Source organism: Mustela erminea, chromosome 8, assembly GCF_009829155.1.
Source record: "Mustela erminea isolate mMusErm1 chromosome 8, mMusErm1.Pri, whole genome shotgun sequence".
Taxonomy (NCBI): Eukaryota; Metazoa; Chordata; class Mammalia; order Carnivora; family Mustelidae; genus Mustela; species Mustela erminea.
Window position 1 is genome coordinate 34,306,703 of NC_045621.1, and position 14,406 is coordinate 34,321,108.

The 14,406-nt window shown below is 39.9% G+C and overlaps 1 protein-coding gene across 7 annotated transcripts in view; it reads left to right on the forward strand.

The window, feature by feature from the left end:
* Nucleotides 1-14,406, forward strand: part of NYAP2 (neuronal tyrosine-phosphorylated phosphoinositide-3-kinase adaptor 2) — a 313,460-nt gene that overhangs the window by 181,952 nt on the left and 117,102 nt on the right. For all 7 annotated transcript variants that reach the window (XM_032354996.1, XM_032355000.1, XM_032354999.1 and 4 more), the window contains one exon: nt 6,283-6,489. In XM_032354996.1, the coding sequence (XP_032210887.1) occupies nt 6,283-6,489 (207 nt within the window). The remainder of the gene's footprint in view (nt 1-6,282; nt 6,490-14,406) is intronic.

The window sequence follows — 14,406 nt, forward strand, 5'->3', positions numbered from 1 at the left end:
CCCAGGACCCTGAGATCATGACCTGAGATGAAGGCAGAGGCTTAACCCACTGAGCCACCCAGACGCCCCACAAAAACAATTTTAACTCACTCATATTTGTCATTGAGGGTTACTGGTTCATGGCATCGCCTATGTACTGGGTAAGGGTGAAGAGGTGGGAGGAAGAGGTTGTACGTCACAGCTTAGGATGGGGTTAGATTCAGTAATGAAGGCTAATTAGCTGACTGACCTGGGTGAACCATGCATTCATTCATTCATCTTGTCTATTCTCACTGAGACCTTTGTTAGATACTGAGGACCAACATGAAAGATACAGTCTCTAGTCTTAAGAAGCTGTTACAGTCTGGTAGGCGTACTAGACATATAAATCAACAATTACATGACCTTCCTAGCCAGAAAGGAAGCAAGTCTGGAAAGAGAATAATGCTGTCAGTTTTATGTGTGTGGTCCACCAGATGGCCATATGCACAGGTCCATCAGTATAATAGTGTTTTTTTCTTTGTCTCTAGAGCTTCACAGGGATTTTCCAGTTTTGGAGACATACAAGAATCCTCTCTATCACTTCTTTTTTTTCCCAAAGATTTTATTTATTTGTTTGAGAGAGAGAGAGAGGGAGAGCAGGGGAGGAGCAGAAGGAGAGAGATAAGCAAACTCAATGCTGAACATGGAACCCAAAGTGGTCTCAACCCTATGACCCTGAGATCATGATCTGAGCAAAAATCAAGAGTCAGACACTTAACCAACTGGGTCACTGGACTAAGCCACTGAGCCACGTCCCTCCTCCATACATTTCTGTTGAAAGAGTAAATGTTGATGAGGAAGAATGAGTCAGAGAAACTGGGAAAAGTAAGCATCTGGTGGGGGACAGATCTGGTGGTAAAAGTCATCAGACCTGGGAAGCCAAGCCCTTCTAGGTGGCCCAGGGCCCCCATGAAGGCATGCAGAACAATAGGAGGAATAAGGTAGAAGCCAAAGAGACAAAGTATAAATCCAGATACAGCATAAAGAAGGGGGATTCCTGAGAAGGAACTTCAGAATTAGCTGCATGAAGTGTGATAGAATTGGAAACCTGAAGAAAAATATTTTGGTCATGAAAAGGTTGCTCCTAGTCTGTTTTCCTTACTTGTCCTTCTTTAACTTGAACACCATAAGAAATTTAAGACCATAATAGGCAAAGCACACAGTTTGAAAGATGAATGGAATGGAATCTACATACGTTTCTCCCAGCAACATTTCAGTTCAAGATCAGATTTCAGTGGGAGCGTCAGACTTAAATTTTTTTAATTTTGAAAAAGGTTATTTATTTATTTGTTTGTTTTTTGAGAGACAGCTCGCAGGAGCATGAGTGGGGGGAAGGACAGAGCATCAGGTTTTAGATCAATAGATGGCATTCGGTCCTTCATTGGAGAACAAAGGACCACTACCTTCCACGTAGCTGGCCTTGTGCTACATGATCAGGCTAAGAACTTTAGATCTGAAAGAATTAAGATCCCATCTAGAAATTTACCGCAGTGCCTAAGATTGACCTTGTTCAGGAAAGTTTATGGTACCAACATCAATTTTGTTCTTCAGGCTTTAAGAAAACATTGAAATATATGGAATGGGATAAATTCCTCCTGATCCTCTGAGTAGATTTCTTTGAGGTGTAGATCTGTCTTCTTGTATATATTTCTTAGTCTGATTGTCTGCTCTCCATTTGTTTATTTGCAACAGCTATTTTGAAGATTTTCGTAGGATTTTACTTAGAAAATGCATTTTATAGGAAGCTTCTCATGAATCTATGTAGGAAACTAGATTTATTTCCAAATAAAATTCTCAATAGTACATTTACGATTTTCTTCCAGATTTTTCAACTTTGTCCTCAGTCTGGGAGGTAGATATTAAGGTATATCCACACACAAGTCCAAGTAGCACGATTTTTTCCATCCTTTTGTTCAAGTTTCTCTAAATAAATCTGCCAAAATTCACTGAAGTCTAACCTCTGGAGCCTGAAAACAAAGAAGGAAAAAAGACTCCTTTTTGTTTCCAAAGCTGAATTGGGCTTTTATTTAGTTGAGGTTGGAGACCTCAGTGACACTTCCCCAGTCTGTGTATGCGAGTAATTTGAATAAGAACAAAGAAACTGATGCTAGTGGAGGTGCTCTGACACACATCCTCAACCTTTCATATTTAAAATGCTACCCAAAGCCGCAGGAAGGAGATTGGATCCAATGTTATGTATAAGCATTTTTTAGTTTGGTTAGTTTCAGTCCCAGTGGGAGAGGACTGGGGGTGTGCACGTCTGTGTTTGTGAGAGAGAGAGAGAGAGAGAGAGAGTAAATGCTTAATATTGGTAGTGGAAAAAAATACAGAAGTTGATAATAAAAGCAAGCATCTCAATGTTTTGTTCGAAATCTGGAAGAGAAGGTAAAGTGAAACAGATGGGTCATTAGGCTTTGAGGCTGTGACATTTGGAAGCCACAGTTACATTTTCCTTGAAACTGTGAATAAACAGCTTGGAAATAGTCTATGATGTTCTTTTCTGATACTGGTTTTATTCCATTTGACTCAGGGCGCTGAAAAGCAAGTGTTAGTTAAATTGTCTTGTTGTAATTATTATGCAGGAATGTATCACTTTTTAAATATTTTTACTTCCTATATTCCATTTTAGTGTAACTGGGATTCAGGCTTATATGGGGCCCATTTAAAGGCCAGGAGTCTTTCTGAGGTTGTTATTATAAGACCACCCTCTTGGTTTAAGTTTTCTCTCATAAAATAATATTCATGACATGTTTACACAACGGTATAGCTTTCTGGAGCTGGAAGGAACCATAGCAATGTGCGCAGAAATGAAGAGCAAACAAATGCGAACAGGCAAAGGCTATTTATTCAGAGCTTGCTATAATAAGGCAGTGAGCCACCATCACTTAGAACTGCTGAGATTTGAAGGCAGGGAGAAAAGTAAGAAATTCTTGGTGGGAAACGGGCTAGACTTCAGATGGGACCCAAACGGAGGCTGTTGGCATGGGAAGCTACAAGCAAGGCCAACCCCGGGGTCATCCTATGTGACTGGATGCGAATGCAGATTTGATTCTCTCTGGGAGAATTCCCATATTGGAAGCAGGAGCAAAAATTAGGGAAGCTATCAGTGATTACGTAAATCCTGGCTGTTTTGGGCCAACTGTCACACGGATTATTGTTTGGCTGTCTGGATTGTTTGTTAGAGATAGTAAGTAGTCTGACTTCCTAGAAGTCTGACTCAAGGAAAGTAGACTGGATTTCTGGACTCATTACCCATATAGATAATGGGTTGGAGTTCTATTTTTATATGTGGCCTGGCAATCTTCCATTTGCATTTTCAATTTCTCAGCGATTATCTAGTCCAGATGTCGAAAGATTAAATAAATTCATAAAGAACAAATGGCTAGAGTTTATTTAAATTAATAGTATCTTTTACATGTGTAGCACTACCTAGTTTTAAAAATATATTAAAATGGAGCACCTGGGTGGTTCAGTCATTAAGCATCTGCCTTTGGCTCAGGCCATGATCCCAGGGTCCTGGGATCAAGCCCTGTGTCAGGTTCCCTGCTCAGTGAGGGGTCTGCTTCTCCCTCTCCCTCTCTCCCTGCTTGCATTCCCTCTCTTGTTGTTTCTCTCTCTCTGTCAACAAATAAATAAAATCTTAAAAAAAATTTTTTTTTAAATGTAGAATATCATTAGATCCTTCCAGTTAAATTGGAGAAGTTAGACGGGGCTGGTTTTATCTCTATTTTGTAATTAAGAAAAATGAAGCTTTGAGAGGAGAACCCAGTGCTCAGTGATGTGGGTTACTGGCCCATGACCATGCCAGAGCTGCAAACCTGGGCCACTCAGATGACCTCACCTAGGGTTTCTGACTATATTACAAACCATGTCTGCCTCTGCACCATAGATTCAGGTAATGGGGAACCAAAGTGGGACATTTGTGTTCTCACACTGCTACAAGTCATTGAGTGTTTGAACTAAAACATAAAGAAAGCAAAATACACATTTTTTGAACCATTTCTGTGATTTTTTTTTCCACTGCAGTCTTTCCCAACGAATTCTCATTTGAATGAAACTTTCAACCTGGTGTATTTTACAACTTGTGATTGTTAGTAATCAGATTTTTGAAAATACTATTAGCTTTGTGTCACTTTAATACATTTACAACACTTGCTTCATTCTCTTGTTTCATTAGGAACATTGTACTTCCCACACACATCGGAAAGATGCCTGAGGTGTTGAGAAAACTACTAAATAAATAAATTAATTAAATACCTATTGAGCAGTATGCAAGGTGCTAAAGACACCATGAAACAAAACAAATCTTAGCCCTTGCTTCCAAGAACCCAGGACCTTTTGGGAAGAGCAGATACATGGAATGCAGAGATGAAATCCTAGCATGGGGTGGGGATATGGGTGGAGGATACTTAAACTGAGGGACCATGACTGAGAAGCCTTCCAGGAGCAACAAAGACAAGATACAAAGATCTTCAAAGCAGATGAGTTAGAAGACAGTAGCACAAAAACAGCCTTGTTTGAGTTAGAAGTGGAGTGGGGAGGAAGAAGGTCCAGCCCGTTTGGTAGTGTTCCTTGAGCACAGTGTTCATGTGGAAAACGATGCAGTTGGAGAGGAAAGGAGGAATGACACTGGGAATCTTGTGGGTCATAATAAGGAGATTAGACGTAATTCTGTGGGTAAAAGGAGGCTTCTGGAAGGATTTTAGTCAAGGCTACATTATAAACAGGTTTGCATTTTTTGTTTGTTTTTGTTTTTAAACACTTCTCTATGTGCATTAGAGAGTGGCTATCACATCCATTCCCTGAGATAACACTGTTTAGAACACAGCAAGCGGTGATCACTCATAAACCATCTTTACTACATGTGTTTTTAAGCACTTCTGTATATGTGTAACAGAATGGCTATTGCAATCATTTGCTGAAAAATACACTTGGTTAGATTTGCATTTTAAACAGATTATTTTGACAGTATATGGAGCTCATACTTCAGAGAAACAAGGATAGAGAATAGGCTACAAGCTTCAATAATTCAAGGGCAATGATTAGAGTTAGAGCCACACTAATTGAGGAAGATGTGATACAAAGTACAACAGAAGGGAAAGCGAGATATTCACAAATAAAATCTGTAGACTCTGCTGACTGATAGAGTTGGGACGTAACAGTTAAAGAAAAGGAAAGACAAGCATTTGCTTGGGTGATAGGCTAGACAGGACAGGAGGAACTCCTGGTTTAGGGAGAAGTGGTGTCAGTCCAAGATCTGAAATGTTTAAATTTGTGTTATCCATGGGACATCCAGATGGACTCACCTAGCAGGCCATTGGATAAATGAGTTAAAGCTAAGGATCATGATTCAGGATTGTGATAAATTATTTAGAAATCACTAACAATCCAGGAAGATAAAAATCACAGGAAGAGTGTATGTAGAATGAGAAAAATGGTGGCTAAGATCCCATCTTGGGGATGGCACGTAAAGGATGCATGGAGGAAGGAACATAGGAATGGCAAGGAAGTAGTGTTGGATGTAGAACACAACCCTGGAAGATGGGCCATTATTGGAGCCAAGAGAATTGAAGTTATAAATGAGAGTAATCAAAGAGTTGTCAAATGTCTTAAAAAATGTTTTTTAAATTTGCCAATTAGAAGGCAGTAGGTGAGCTTAGCAAAAGCAGTTTTAGCAGAGTGGTGGGCTGAATTCATGAATTCAGAGTGCGTGGCAGGATGAATGGAAGATGAGACAGTAAAGACAGTGAGTCTAACATGCTCTTTAAGAAGTTTCCTTGGAGTTGAGCACCAGAGTTACTAGAAGACTGAAGACTCATTGAGGTTCTCTTCTTCCAATGAGAAAACTATTTCCCAATGATATTAACTTGCACACCTGTTATATTTAAATGTTGTAATCTCCAACACACTCCCAGTTGACAAAAACATATATATATATATATATATATATATATATATATATATATGCATAATTTTTATTTATTTGACAGGGGAAGAGACAGCAAGAGAGGGAACACAGGCAGAGGGAATGGTAGAAGCATGCTTCCTTTCCACTGAACAGGGAGCCCATTGCAGGGCTTGATCTCAGGACCTTGGGACCGTGACCTGAGCCAAAGGCAGATGCTCAACAACTGAGCACCCGGGTGCCCCCCCCACCACATATATTGAAAACATTTGAGAAAAACGCTCTTTAATGTTTTAAAGGAATCTTGGAAGGATTCAACTTTGGTTTAACAGAATGTAATTCTGGTTAATACACAGAATCGACAGAGGAACTGAAAGTCCGAAGCCACAGTACGGAGCCATTACCAAAGTTGGACAGCAAAGAGAGAGCTCATCACGGGGCATCTTCCAGAGAGCCTGTCAAAGCTCAGGAATGGGATGGAACACCAGGACCACCTGTGGTTACCAGTAGACTGGGAAGATGTTCTGTGAGCCCCACTTTGTTAGCAGGAAACCACAGCTCAGGTAAGAGAGATAATGGTCTTTCAGTTGCCATTATCACATAGAGGACCATAACCACAGATATGGCTGTCCTTACTCACAGAGACAGCATATAAGCAGCCCTTCACACCAAGGGATGAGACAATGTGTTATAACACTCCAGGGAGCATTATCCACATGGACGGTAGAGAAGTGAACAGTGCTTCTTGGAGTTATACGGTGAAGCAGCAATAACAGCTCAGAACATCTTGTACTAAATTTCGTCTAAAGCATCTAGAGGCCTCATTGAAAGCACTTTTAATTTATAAAGTTTAAGTGATTTAGAATTTATGCTTCCTGTGCTTCAGAGATGATTTTAGGCAACTCGGACAAAATGAACAGGAAATGGAAGTGAGGATATATAGGTAACAAAAACTGAAGGCAGGAGAGAGAGTAGATATCATGAAGCATGTAGACAGATGATCTGAATGTTGTAGTGGGACTGTGGGCACGCTGCTGAGTTTCCAGCTCTACTTTAGAAGAGTTAGAACGTTTTAATCAAATACACCTTTAGATTTTACCAGTTGAAATTAAAATCTGCAATGCAATTTTGCATTGTTAATAGATAAATATCTATATAAGCCTCAGATGTTTAAAAGCAGCGTATGTTTGCTTTGAAGTGATTAGTCTACATAATGGAATCACAGAGAGCTGTCAATTGAAGGAAAAACAAAAAACAAAAAACAAATAATCAAGTGACCTCCTATAGTGTTCAGGTTTCTATCCCTTAAGAATGTTAGGGTTCTGAAGGAAAGACCAATCCTTTAATGTTCTGTTCAACTCTGATACTCATCTTGGAAAGCAATTTACATGCATTTAGCCTGTGGACTCTCTGGCAGTTATGCACAAGTTAAAATTGGAACAGGATGAATGATCTCGTATTTGGGAAGGGATGTTTCTAGAATAGGACCTGGGCAGAGACAGAGCAGTATCTTTCCCAGACTTAAAATGTAACTTATTTCGTGATGGAGCCATAAAAATCTTGGAGAAGAGACAAGTGAATTTAGCAGAAAGTAAAAATTTATTTTTGTTAGTAAAGTATAAATAGCTATAGGTATATGAGAAGATATGTGCATTTCCTCAAAAAGGAAAAGAAACATAGGAGCAGATTATATTTTGTAGAAAAAAGCATCTCTCCCTAAGAAGGTTGACCTTACGATTCAGTTGGGACTAGGATTAATCTTGGTTTATTAGTAGTATTTTTAAAATTATTTAAATTTGTACCAGTTTGATTAAAAATATGAATAATATGTACTCCTATTAGGACTAGAGATATAAAACCAAAAAGCATTACCTGAATTTCTATTAGATAATCACCACTGTTCTAGTGTCTGAGATCACAGTGTTGAATAAGACATCCTTGCATTCAGGTGTTCGAAGTCAAATGAAACACAAATATGAAAAAAGGGGAAATCGCTTAGTGTTTCCTGGGAGTATATGATTGTGGCAAGAACAATCAAGGGGTTTGGGTGGGTAAAGTAGTAACTGCTTGAGGATGTAACATTTGAGCTAAAGCTTGAAACCTCGGGAGCGTCTCCCCAGGAGGATGATGGAGAAGAGGTCTGCCTTCTAGAGGGCCACCTAAAATTCTATGAAATGGAGCATAATTGTTTGTTTGGAGTAGAAGGTGGGGGAACACTGACTGAAGAAATTGCAGAGTAGCTTGGTACCAGAAAGCAAGAATGCTGAAATGCTTTCAGCAACAAAATGTCAATTAGCAGTGGCTTAAGTAATAACAGTTTCTGTTAACTCCCCTAGCACTTGATCTGGAGGGAGGAAGCTCTAGGTATTTCCCAACTGTTGAATGATGTCCTTGAGGACAAAGGGACTTTCTGGGTTTTTGCTTTTTGTTTTTGTTTTGAAGAGTTTATTTATTTATTTGACGGACAGAGATCACACGTAGGCGGAGAGGCAGGCAGAGAGAGAGAGGGGGAAGCAGGCTCCCCGCTGAGCAGAGAGCCCGATGCGGGACTCCATCCCAGGACCTTGGGATCATGACCCAAGCCGAAGGCAGAGTCTCTAACCCACCTAGCCACCCAGGTGCCCCTGTTTGTTTGTTTTGTTTGTTTTTAATTTTGCCCTTCTTCTACCTTTGATGATTTTTTTTTTTTTTTTTATGATCATGAGCTGACATTTCTGAGCAGCATCACTCCTCGGCCAAGAGTCCCTTCCATCTCGCCAGTCTAAACGAGGAGACATGTCCTCCAGACCCATCACTCAGGGAAGAGGAATGGGATTTCCATGAGTTTTTAGAGGACTTCTTTCTCTTATATCAAAGGGCTTCTGCTTCTACTGGGAAATGAAAGCAACAGTCTGTCTTCTCTGGGAGAAAGGGAAGATGGCTTTACATGAGCAATGGACAGTATCTGCCACATCATGGTTAGGTTTCAAACATTATGAGATGGATGTTTTATAGTTACTTAAATATTTTTAAGATAGGTATAATACAGTTCAGTTTTTATCAAGAACAATTCACGACCCCTCCGAGGTTCAAGAAGGGGTCCCTGGGAGGCCATTAACTAAAACAAAAGTCGTCGAGATGAACTGTGTACCATGGGTTGGGTGGGAAAGTCAGGACTCAATTTTTGACTATGTCAGGTTGGCAGTGCTCTTGGACATCTAATTAAGAATCTAGTAGACACTTGGAATTAGAGGAGTGTAGGTAAAGAGATTTAGCAGTATTACTGACTGAGGCTAGAGACCTTTGGGGGTGGTTAGAACCCTAAGACTGGCTGACTCTTAAGTAGAAGAGCAGGAAACTGAGATGAGAGGGAAACGGAGATTAGATCCTGGGGAACCCAAACATTTTCAGGTGTGGGCAAAAGAAGAAGAACATGTGAAATAAACAAAAATTAAACAATTAGATGGTCCCCAATTCAACTTTTACTAAACATTTGTAAAGGTGCATACAAATGGGCAAATTGTAATGTTTTTTGACACTGATGTGACTCTTCCAAGGAATTCAGAGTATAAACAGAATTAATAACATACTTTCACTTTCTTCCACTGCAAACTCCCGCAGCATCTCTTTCGCTTTATGACATCTAAAATCTGCTTTCCTGGGTCTTTCAGCTGTGTTTGTAGGGCAGTAAATTGTCTACTGACCAGAAGAAACAACATAAATACTTTCATTCCCTCACACTCCATCTTAGATGGTGAAAGATGCAGAAAAAGGTGGAAGAACAAGAGATTTCTGGTACATTTTTTATAAAGACATTTTTGTGTCTCTATTATGTTAAAAGAAACTTGAAATACAGGGGAAATGTGGAATCCCATATATAACAAAGTCAGGGTTTCTTATGTGCCAGAGAAACTATAAGATGAACACTCAAGGGGCATCTGGGTGGCTTAGTCCATTAAGTGTCTGACTCTTGATTTTGGCTCAGATCATGATCTTGGGGTTATGGGATTGAACCCCACATTGGGCTCTGTGCTGGGCATGGAACCTGCTTAAGATTCTCTCTCCTTCTTCCGCTGCCCCTTCCTCCCTCCCCAGTTCATGCTCTTTCTCTCTCTCTTACACACACACTCACACACAGACACACACTTTCAAAAGAGCATTATAATTAAACTTTTAGAAGTCAATCATTCCCAAATATGTCACTGCAATTTTACCTACTGAATCTACTGTTGTACCTCTTTTGAGGGAAAGAAGAAAAGGAAAAAGAAGTTTGTTATGCTAGTAGCTTTAATGTTTCTAAAAAGAAAGCACCTAAAATATGCCAATTCTATACTAGAAAATGTCATAGCTTCACTAGCAAAAAATATATAAAATGAGAAAGTCTGAAGTTTACTCACCTTTGGTCTTTTTACCAAAAGATGCCCTAGCTAAAGGATACTCATCAGTGAAATGGTCTTTGTCCAGAATAGGTAAGTAACTAGCAAAGGGCACATTTTGGACTTGCTGCTTTGGAATGGAAGTCAGTATTTACTCTTTTCCTTTTCTTCATACTTCCTGTTCGTTATTGTCCCCTACCAGAAACACTAGAACTGCAACCAATAATCCTCCTTCCTAAATAACAGAGGTACTCAGTCCACAGCTAACACTACAGAGGAAAGAAGGTTTCACCTGTTATACCTATCCATACCCTGTATCTATCAATACCCTGGTCTGCCAACCTTCTGCTTCTGGTTTCTCCCTCTCTCTGTTACACAAGCACACACACACACACACACACACACACACACACACACTCACAAACTGCTACCAGTCACAGACTATTGCTTTACCAAAAGTAGTTTAGCCACTTGGAATGGCTGCTTTTAACAGCTCTTTTGAGGAATGAAGGAATTGCTGAAGTAAAGCGAAGGAATGTGTCAGGAGATCTCAGTTCTAATTAACATTGCCACTGGTTGCGGTGGTACTCTATTAAAGTCACTGTTGTTTAGTAAATCAGAGACTCCTCAGAGGGTGATTCCTGAAGGCGGTAGAGGTCTGGGACCCAAATGCTCATGAAAATAAGGGGAAAAAGTGGAAGTTATACAAGTAAATAGAGTATTCACAAAAATTCAGATTTTAATCACTGACTCAATCAACAAATAGTTTCTAAGCGGCTTATATCCAACTCTGTAATGGTTTCTGGGGATAAATACACACACAGGGTATACAAAACACGGTCTCTGCCACTCAAAGATCTTACTATGTTCTTTATAACACAAAACTATTGAACATAAATAATATATTGAACATATATTAATTAGTATAACTAAATGCATTTTCATTGTGATCTACTGTTTACTATAGATTACTATTCAGAGAAGAGAAAATCAGTGCAGGGTTGAAAAAAGATGGAAAACTTAGTGGAGACCTAGAGTCTTAAAACTAAGATTATGTCAGATCTTTTTAAAAAATAATTTTTTAAAAGATTTTATTTCCTTATTTCTCCAAGGGAGTGCAAGCAGGAGGATAGGGGTGGGGGAGTCATGCACGCTCCCAGCTGAACAGGGAGCCCGATGTGGGACTTAATCCCAGGACCCTGGGATCATGACCTGAGCCGAAAGCAGAGGCTTAACCAACTGAGCCACCCAGGCACCCACAAAATAATATTAATTATTATTAATTGAGCAGAAAGGTGTAGAGAGCTTTCCACACAGGGTGAAGTTGAGCAAAGATGAGGCAAACTTCTGTTGGGTTGGCCTTGCCAGTCTAGACTGAAGAAGCATTTTTGGAAGTAAATTCAGAAGGGCCTTGTCTCAACTTTATGTGGAAAGATCTTAAAAAGATAACCATGTGTGTTTCTGCCCTCTTGAGGAGGTCCGACATGGGATGCGAACTTAGGAGTGAGGCAAGCTGCTGTCACATCAGCAAGTGAGTTAGGAGAAGGGATTCCTTCAAAACAGACATCCTTTGCTTGCACATTGCATACGTGGGAATGCTCCTGACTTCCACAAAGGAAAGCATTTTCCCCATTTTTCTGGAAACTTGAAGCCCTTTTGGTGTAAGCTATATATTTCCACAATTTTTAGGGGCTTAGACATGGAAAAAACATTTCTCCATTGCAGAAAAAATCCACTGCATACCAATGAACGTCTGACTGAATGATGGAAATGCAGGTGACCTGGAAAGCACAGGAGCCTCTCCAGGGCCCAGAAGCTACTCAGTGTCAGCTAATGGTCACCATGAGAGCTATTTATCCCAAATCTCAAGATTTAATTGCTCTTATGTGAGATCTCCCAATTTTTAAATACAGTTCAATTTTCAGTTTAAAAAAAAAAAAAAGATTCTCATAGTTTAATTCCTCTGACTGGGTAAGACCTAAAGTCTACCAATTTGTCTTTTCTGGCTTATAAAGTCAAGCAGTGACATCCCATTGGGTGGAGGCATAGAAATGACCCTGAAACAGAGAGGCTGGGTTATAGTAGAAACAGCAGGTGTCAATAAACATCCTGCCCTCCTGGCTTTTATTTTTCAGAAGCTGCAGCTCCTTGAGAAGGATGTGCTGTTGGTATGAATGGGGATTAAAGAGTGGTAAATAGCTTTTTATTTTAAAGATTCTATTTATTTGAGAGGAAGAGGGCATGCACATCAGCAGAGCATGCACACAAACCAGGGAGGAAAAAAGGGGTAGAGGAAGTGGCCGAGGGAGAAGGAGAAGCAGAATCCCCTCTGAGCCAGGAGCCCACAGGGCTTGATCCCAGGACTCTGGGGTCATGACTCAAGTCAAAGGTGGACACTTAGCCGACTGAGCCACTCAGGCGCCCCGAAAGTAGTAAATAGTTTTTGATTATCAAAAAGGGAGGTGTTGGTGTTTTTTGGTTTTTGGTTTTTTGTTTGTTTGTTTGTTTGGTTGGTTTGTTTTTAAACTTCAGAAGAAAAACAGAAGTGTGACATTCTGTGAATAGTAAGGACTATCATCTTATCCTTTCATAACATCCTGGTAAAGTGGCCTGGCTTCTGACTGGGAGGTCGGGTGGATGGGCAAGTGTTGACAAGCAGTCTCCAGTGAAGGTGGACTTTATGCTTTATGGTTTCAAATTCCCAAATATAGAAAATTTTATACTTCATGGGGCTTTTAATGCCTGGAGAAGAGACTTCCTCCTGATGACCAGTGTGGTCTGAAGACTAAAAGATCCATCTTATCTAAATCTGCTCTGTAGAACACTTCTGGGCCTTTTCATGACCCGCAGAGAAATATTTTCCACCGCCATTCCTGAGTTAGCCCTTCATGTCCAAGAAGAGTACTGTGCACACAAGTTCAGGGAAGCAAGACCATCTATGGATTTGATTCCATTTAAAGAAAACAAAGGAATGTGCCATTTTTCACAAGCCATGTTTGTAGAGTGAATTTTATATGACTAGTAAAAGCATACATGATGTATAACTGTGATTTGGGCATCCAGTAGATCTAGATTTAAATTTGAAATCTGTTTTTTTTTTAAACTGTTGCTAATATTAGGTATGTCCCATCATGTCACCGAGCTCCATCATAAAAGACAGATGATAATTATATCTAACTCATAGATGCTATTGAGAATTAAAGGTGAGAATTAAATGAGATAATGTATTAACACACTTGGCATGGTGTCTGGAGCACAACAGATATTAAGTAAATACTAGCTATCATTATGATTCCAGACACCTTTCAAAGTGTCTTTGTGAGAGAGCAGAGAGAATCACTGATTCCAGGTGCTACAGGGAAGGTTCTCATTAAGTAGTGGCATTTGAGCTAGGACATGAACTGAGTTGAATTTAGACAGGGAACAGAGCAAGAGAAGTGCAGGCAAAGTAGGGATCATGGGTGGTTTTGCTGGGGATGGTGAGAGTTCTGGTTCCAACCTGACCACGTAGCACACCCATCCCCCAGACGAGGATTCCTAAGACCATCAGTCACAATTCTACTTCACCTTCCGATCACCTCTTTGAAGACTGGGAAGATCACAAAGGTGTTTGGGTGTTAACCAAAGGCTTAAGATTGGATGCCTGCCAAGGAGATGTAGCTGAATGGGGGCCATTTAATATAAGCAACAGAAAACTGGGATCCAGCAAAGGGAACGATGATTGAATTCAAATGTGTAGTCTTTGAATACTGTATTTTTAACAAGTTGATTTTTAAGAAAGATGTTTTCCTCTTGAAAATTCTGAAGCATATTTACTGTACTGTACTTGATAATGCTGGAATCAATGACTCATTTTGCTGATAAACCTCCCAGCAGCTATATCTCAAAAACATTCAGGATTCAGTGCTTCATATCCAGGAAGGGTCCCAAACACACAAAATAAGCAGCATCAGATTAGGTGGCAGGACTGGGAAATGTGGAACAGTATTTATGATAATAATTCCTGGCAGAACACTAAATCTATGCAGTTCTCCTCTCTCTCTCTCTCTCTCTCTTTTTTTTTTTTAATTAAGTAGGCTTCACAGCCATTGTGGGGTTTACACTCCCTGATACCAAGAGTCCCGT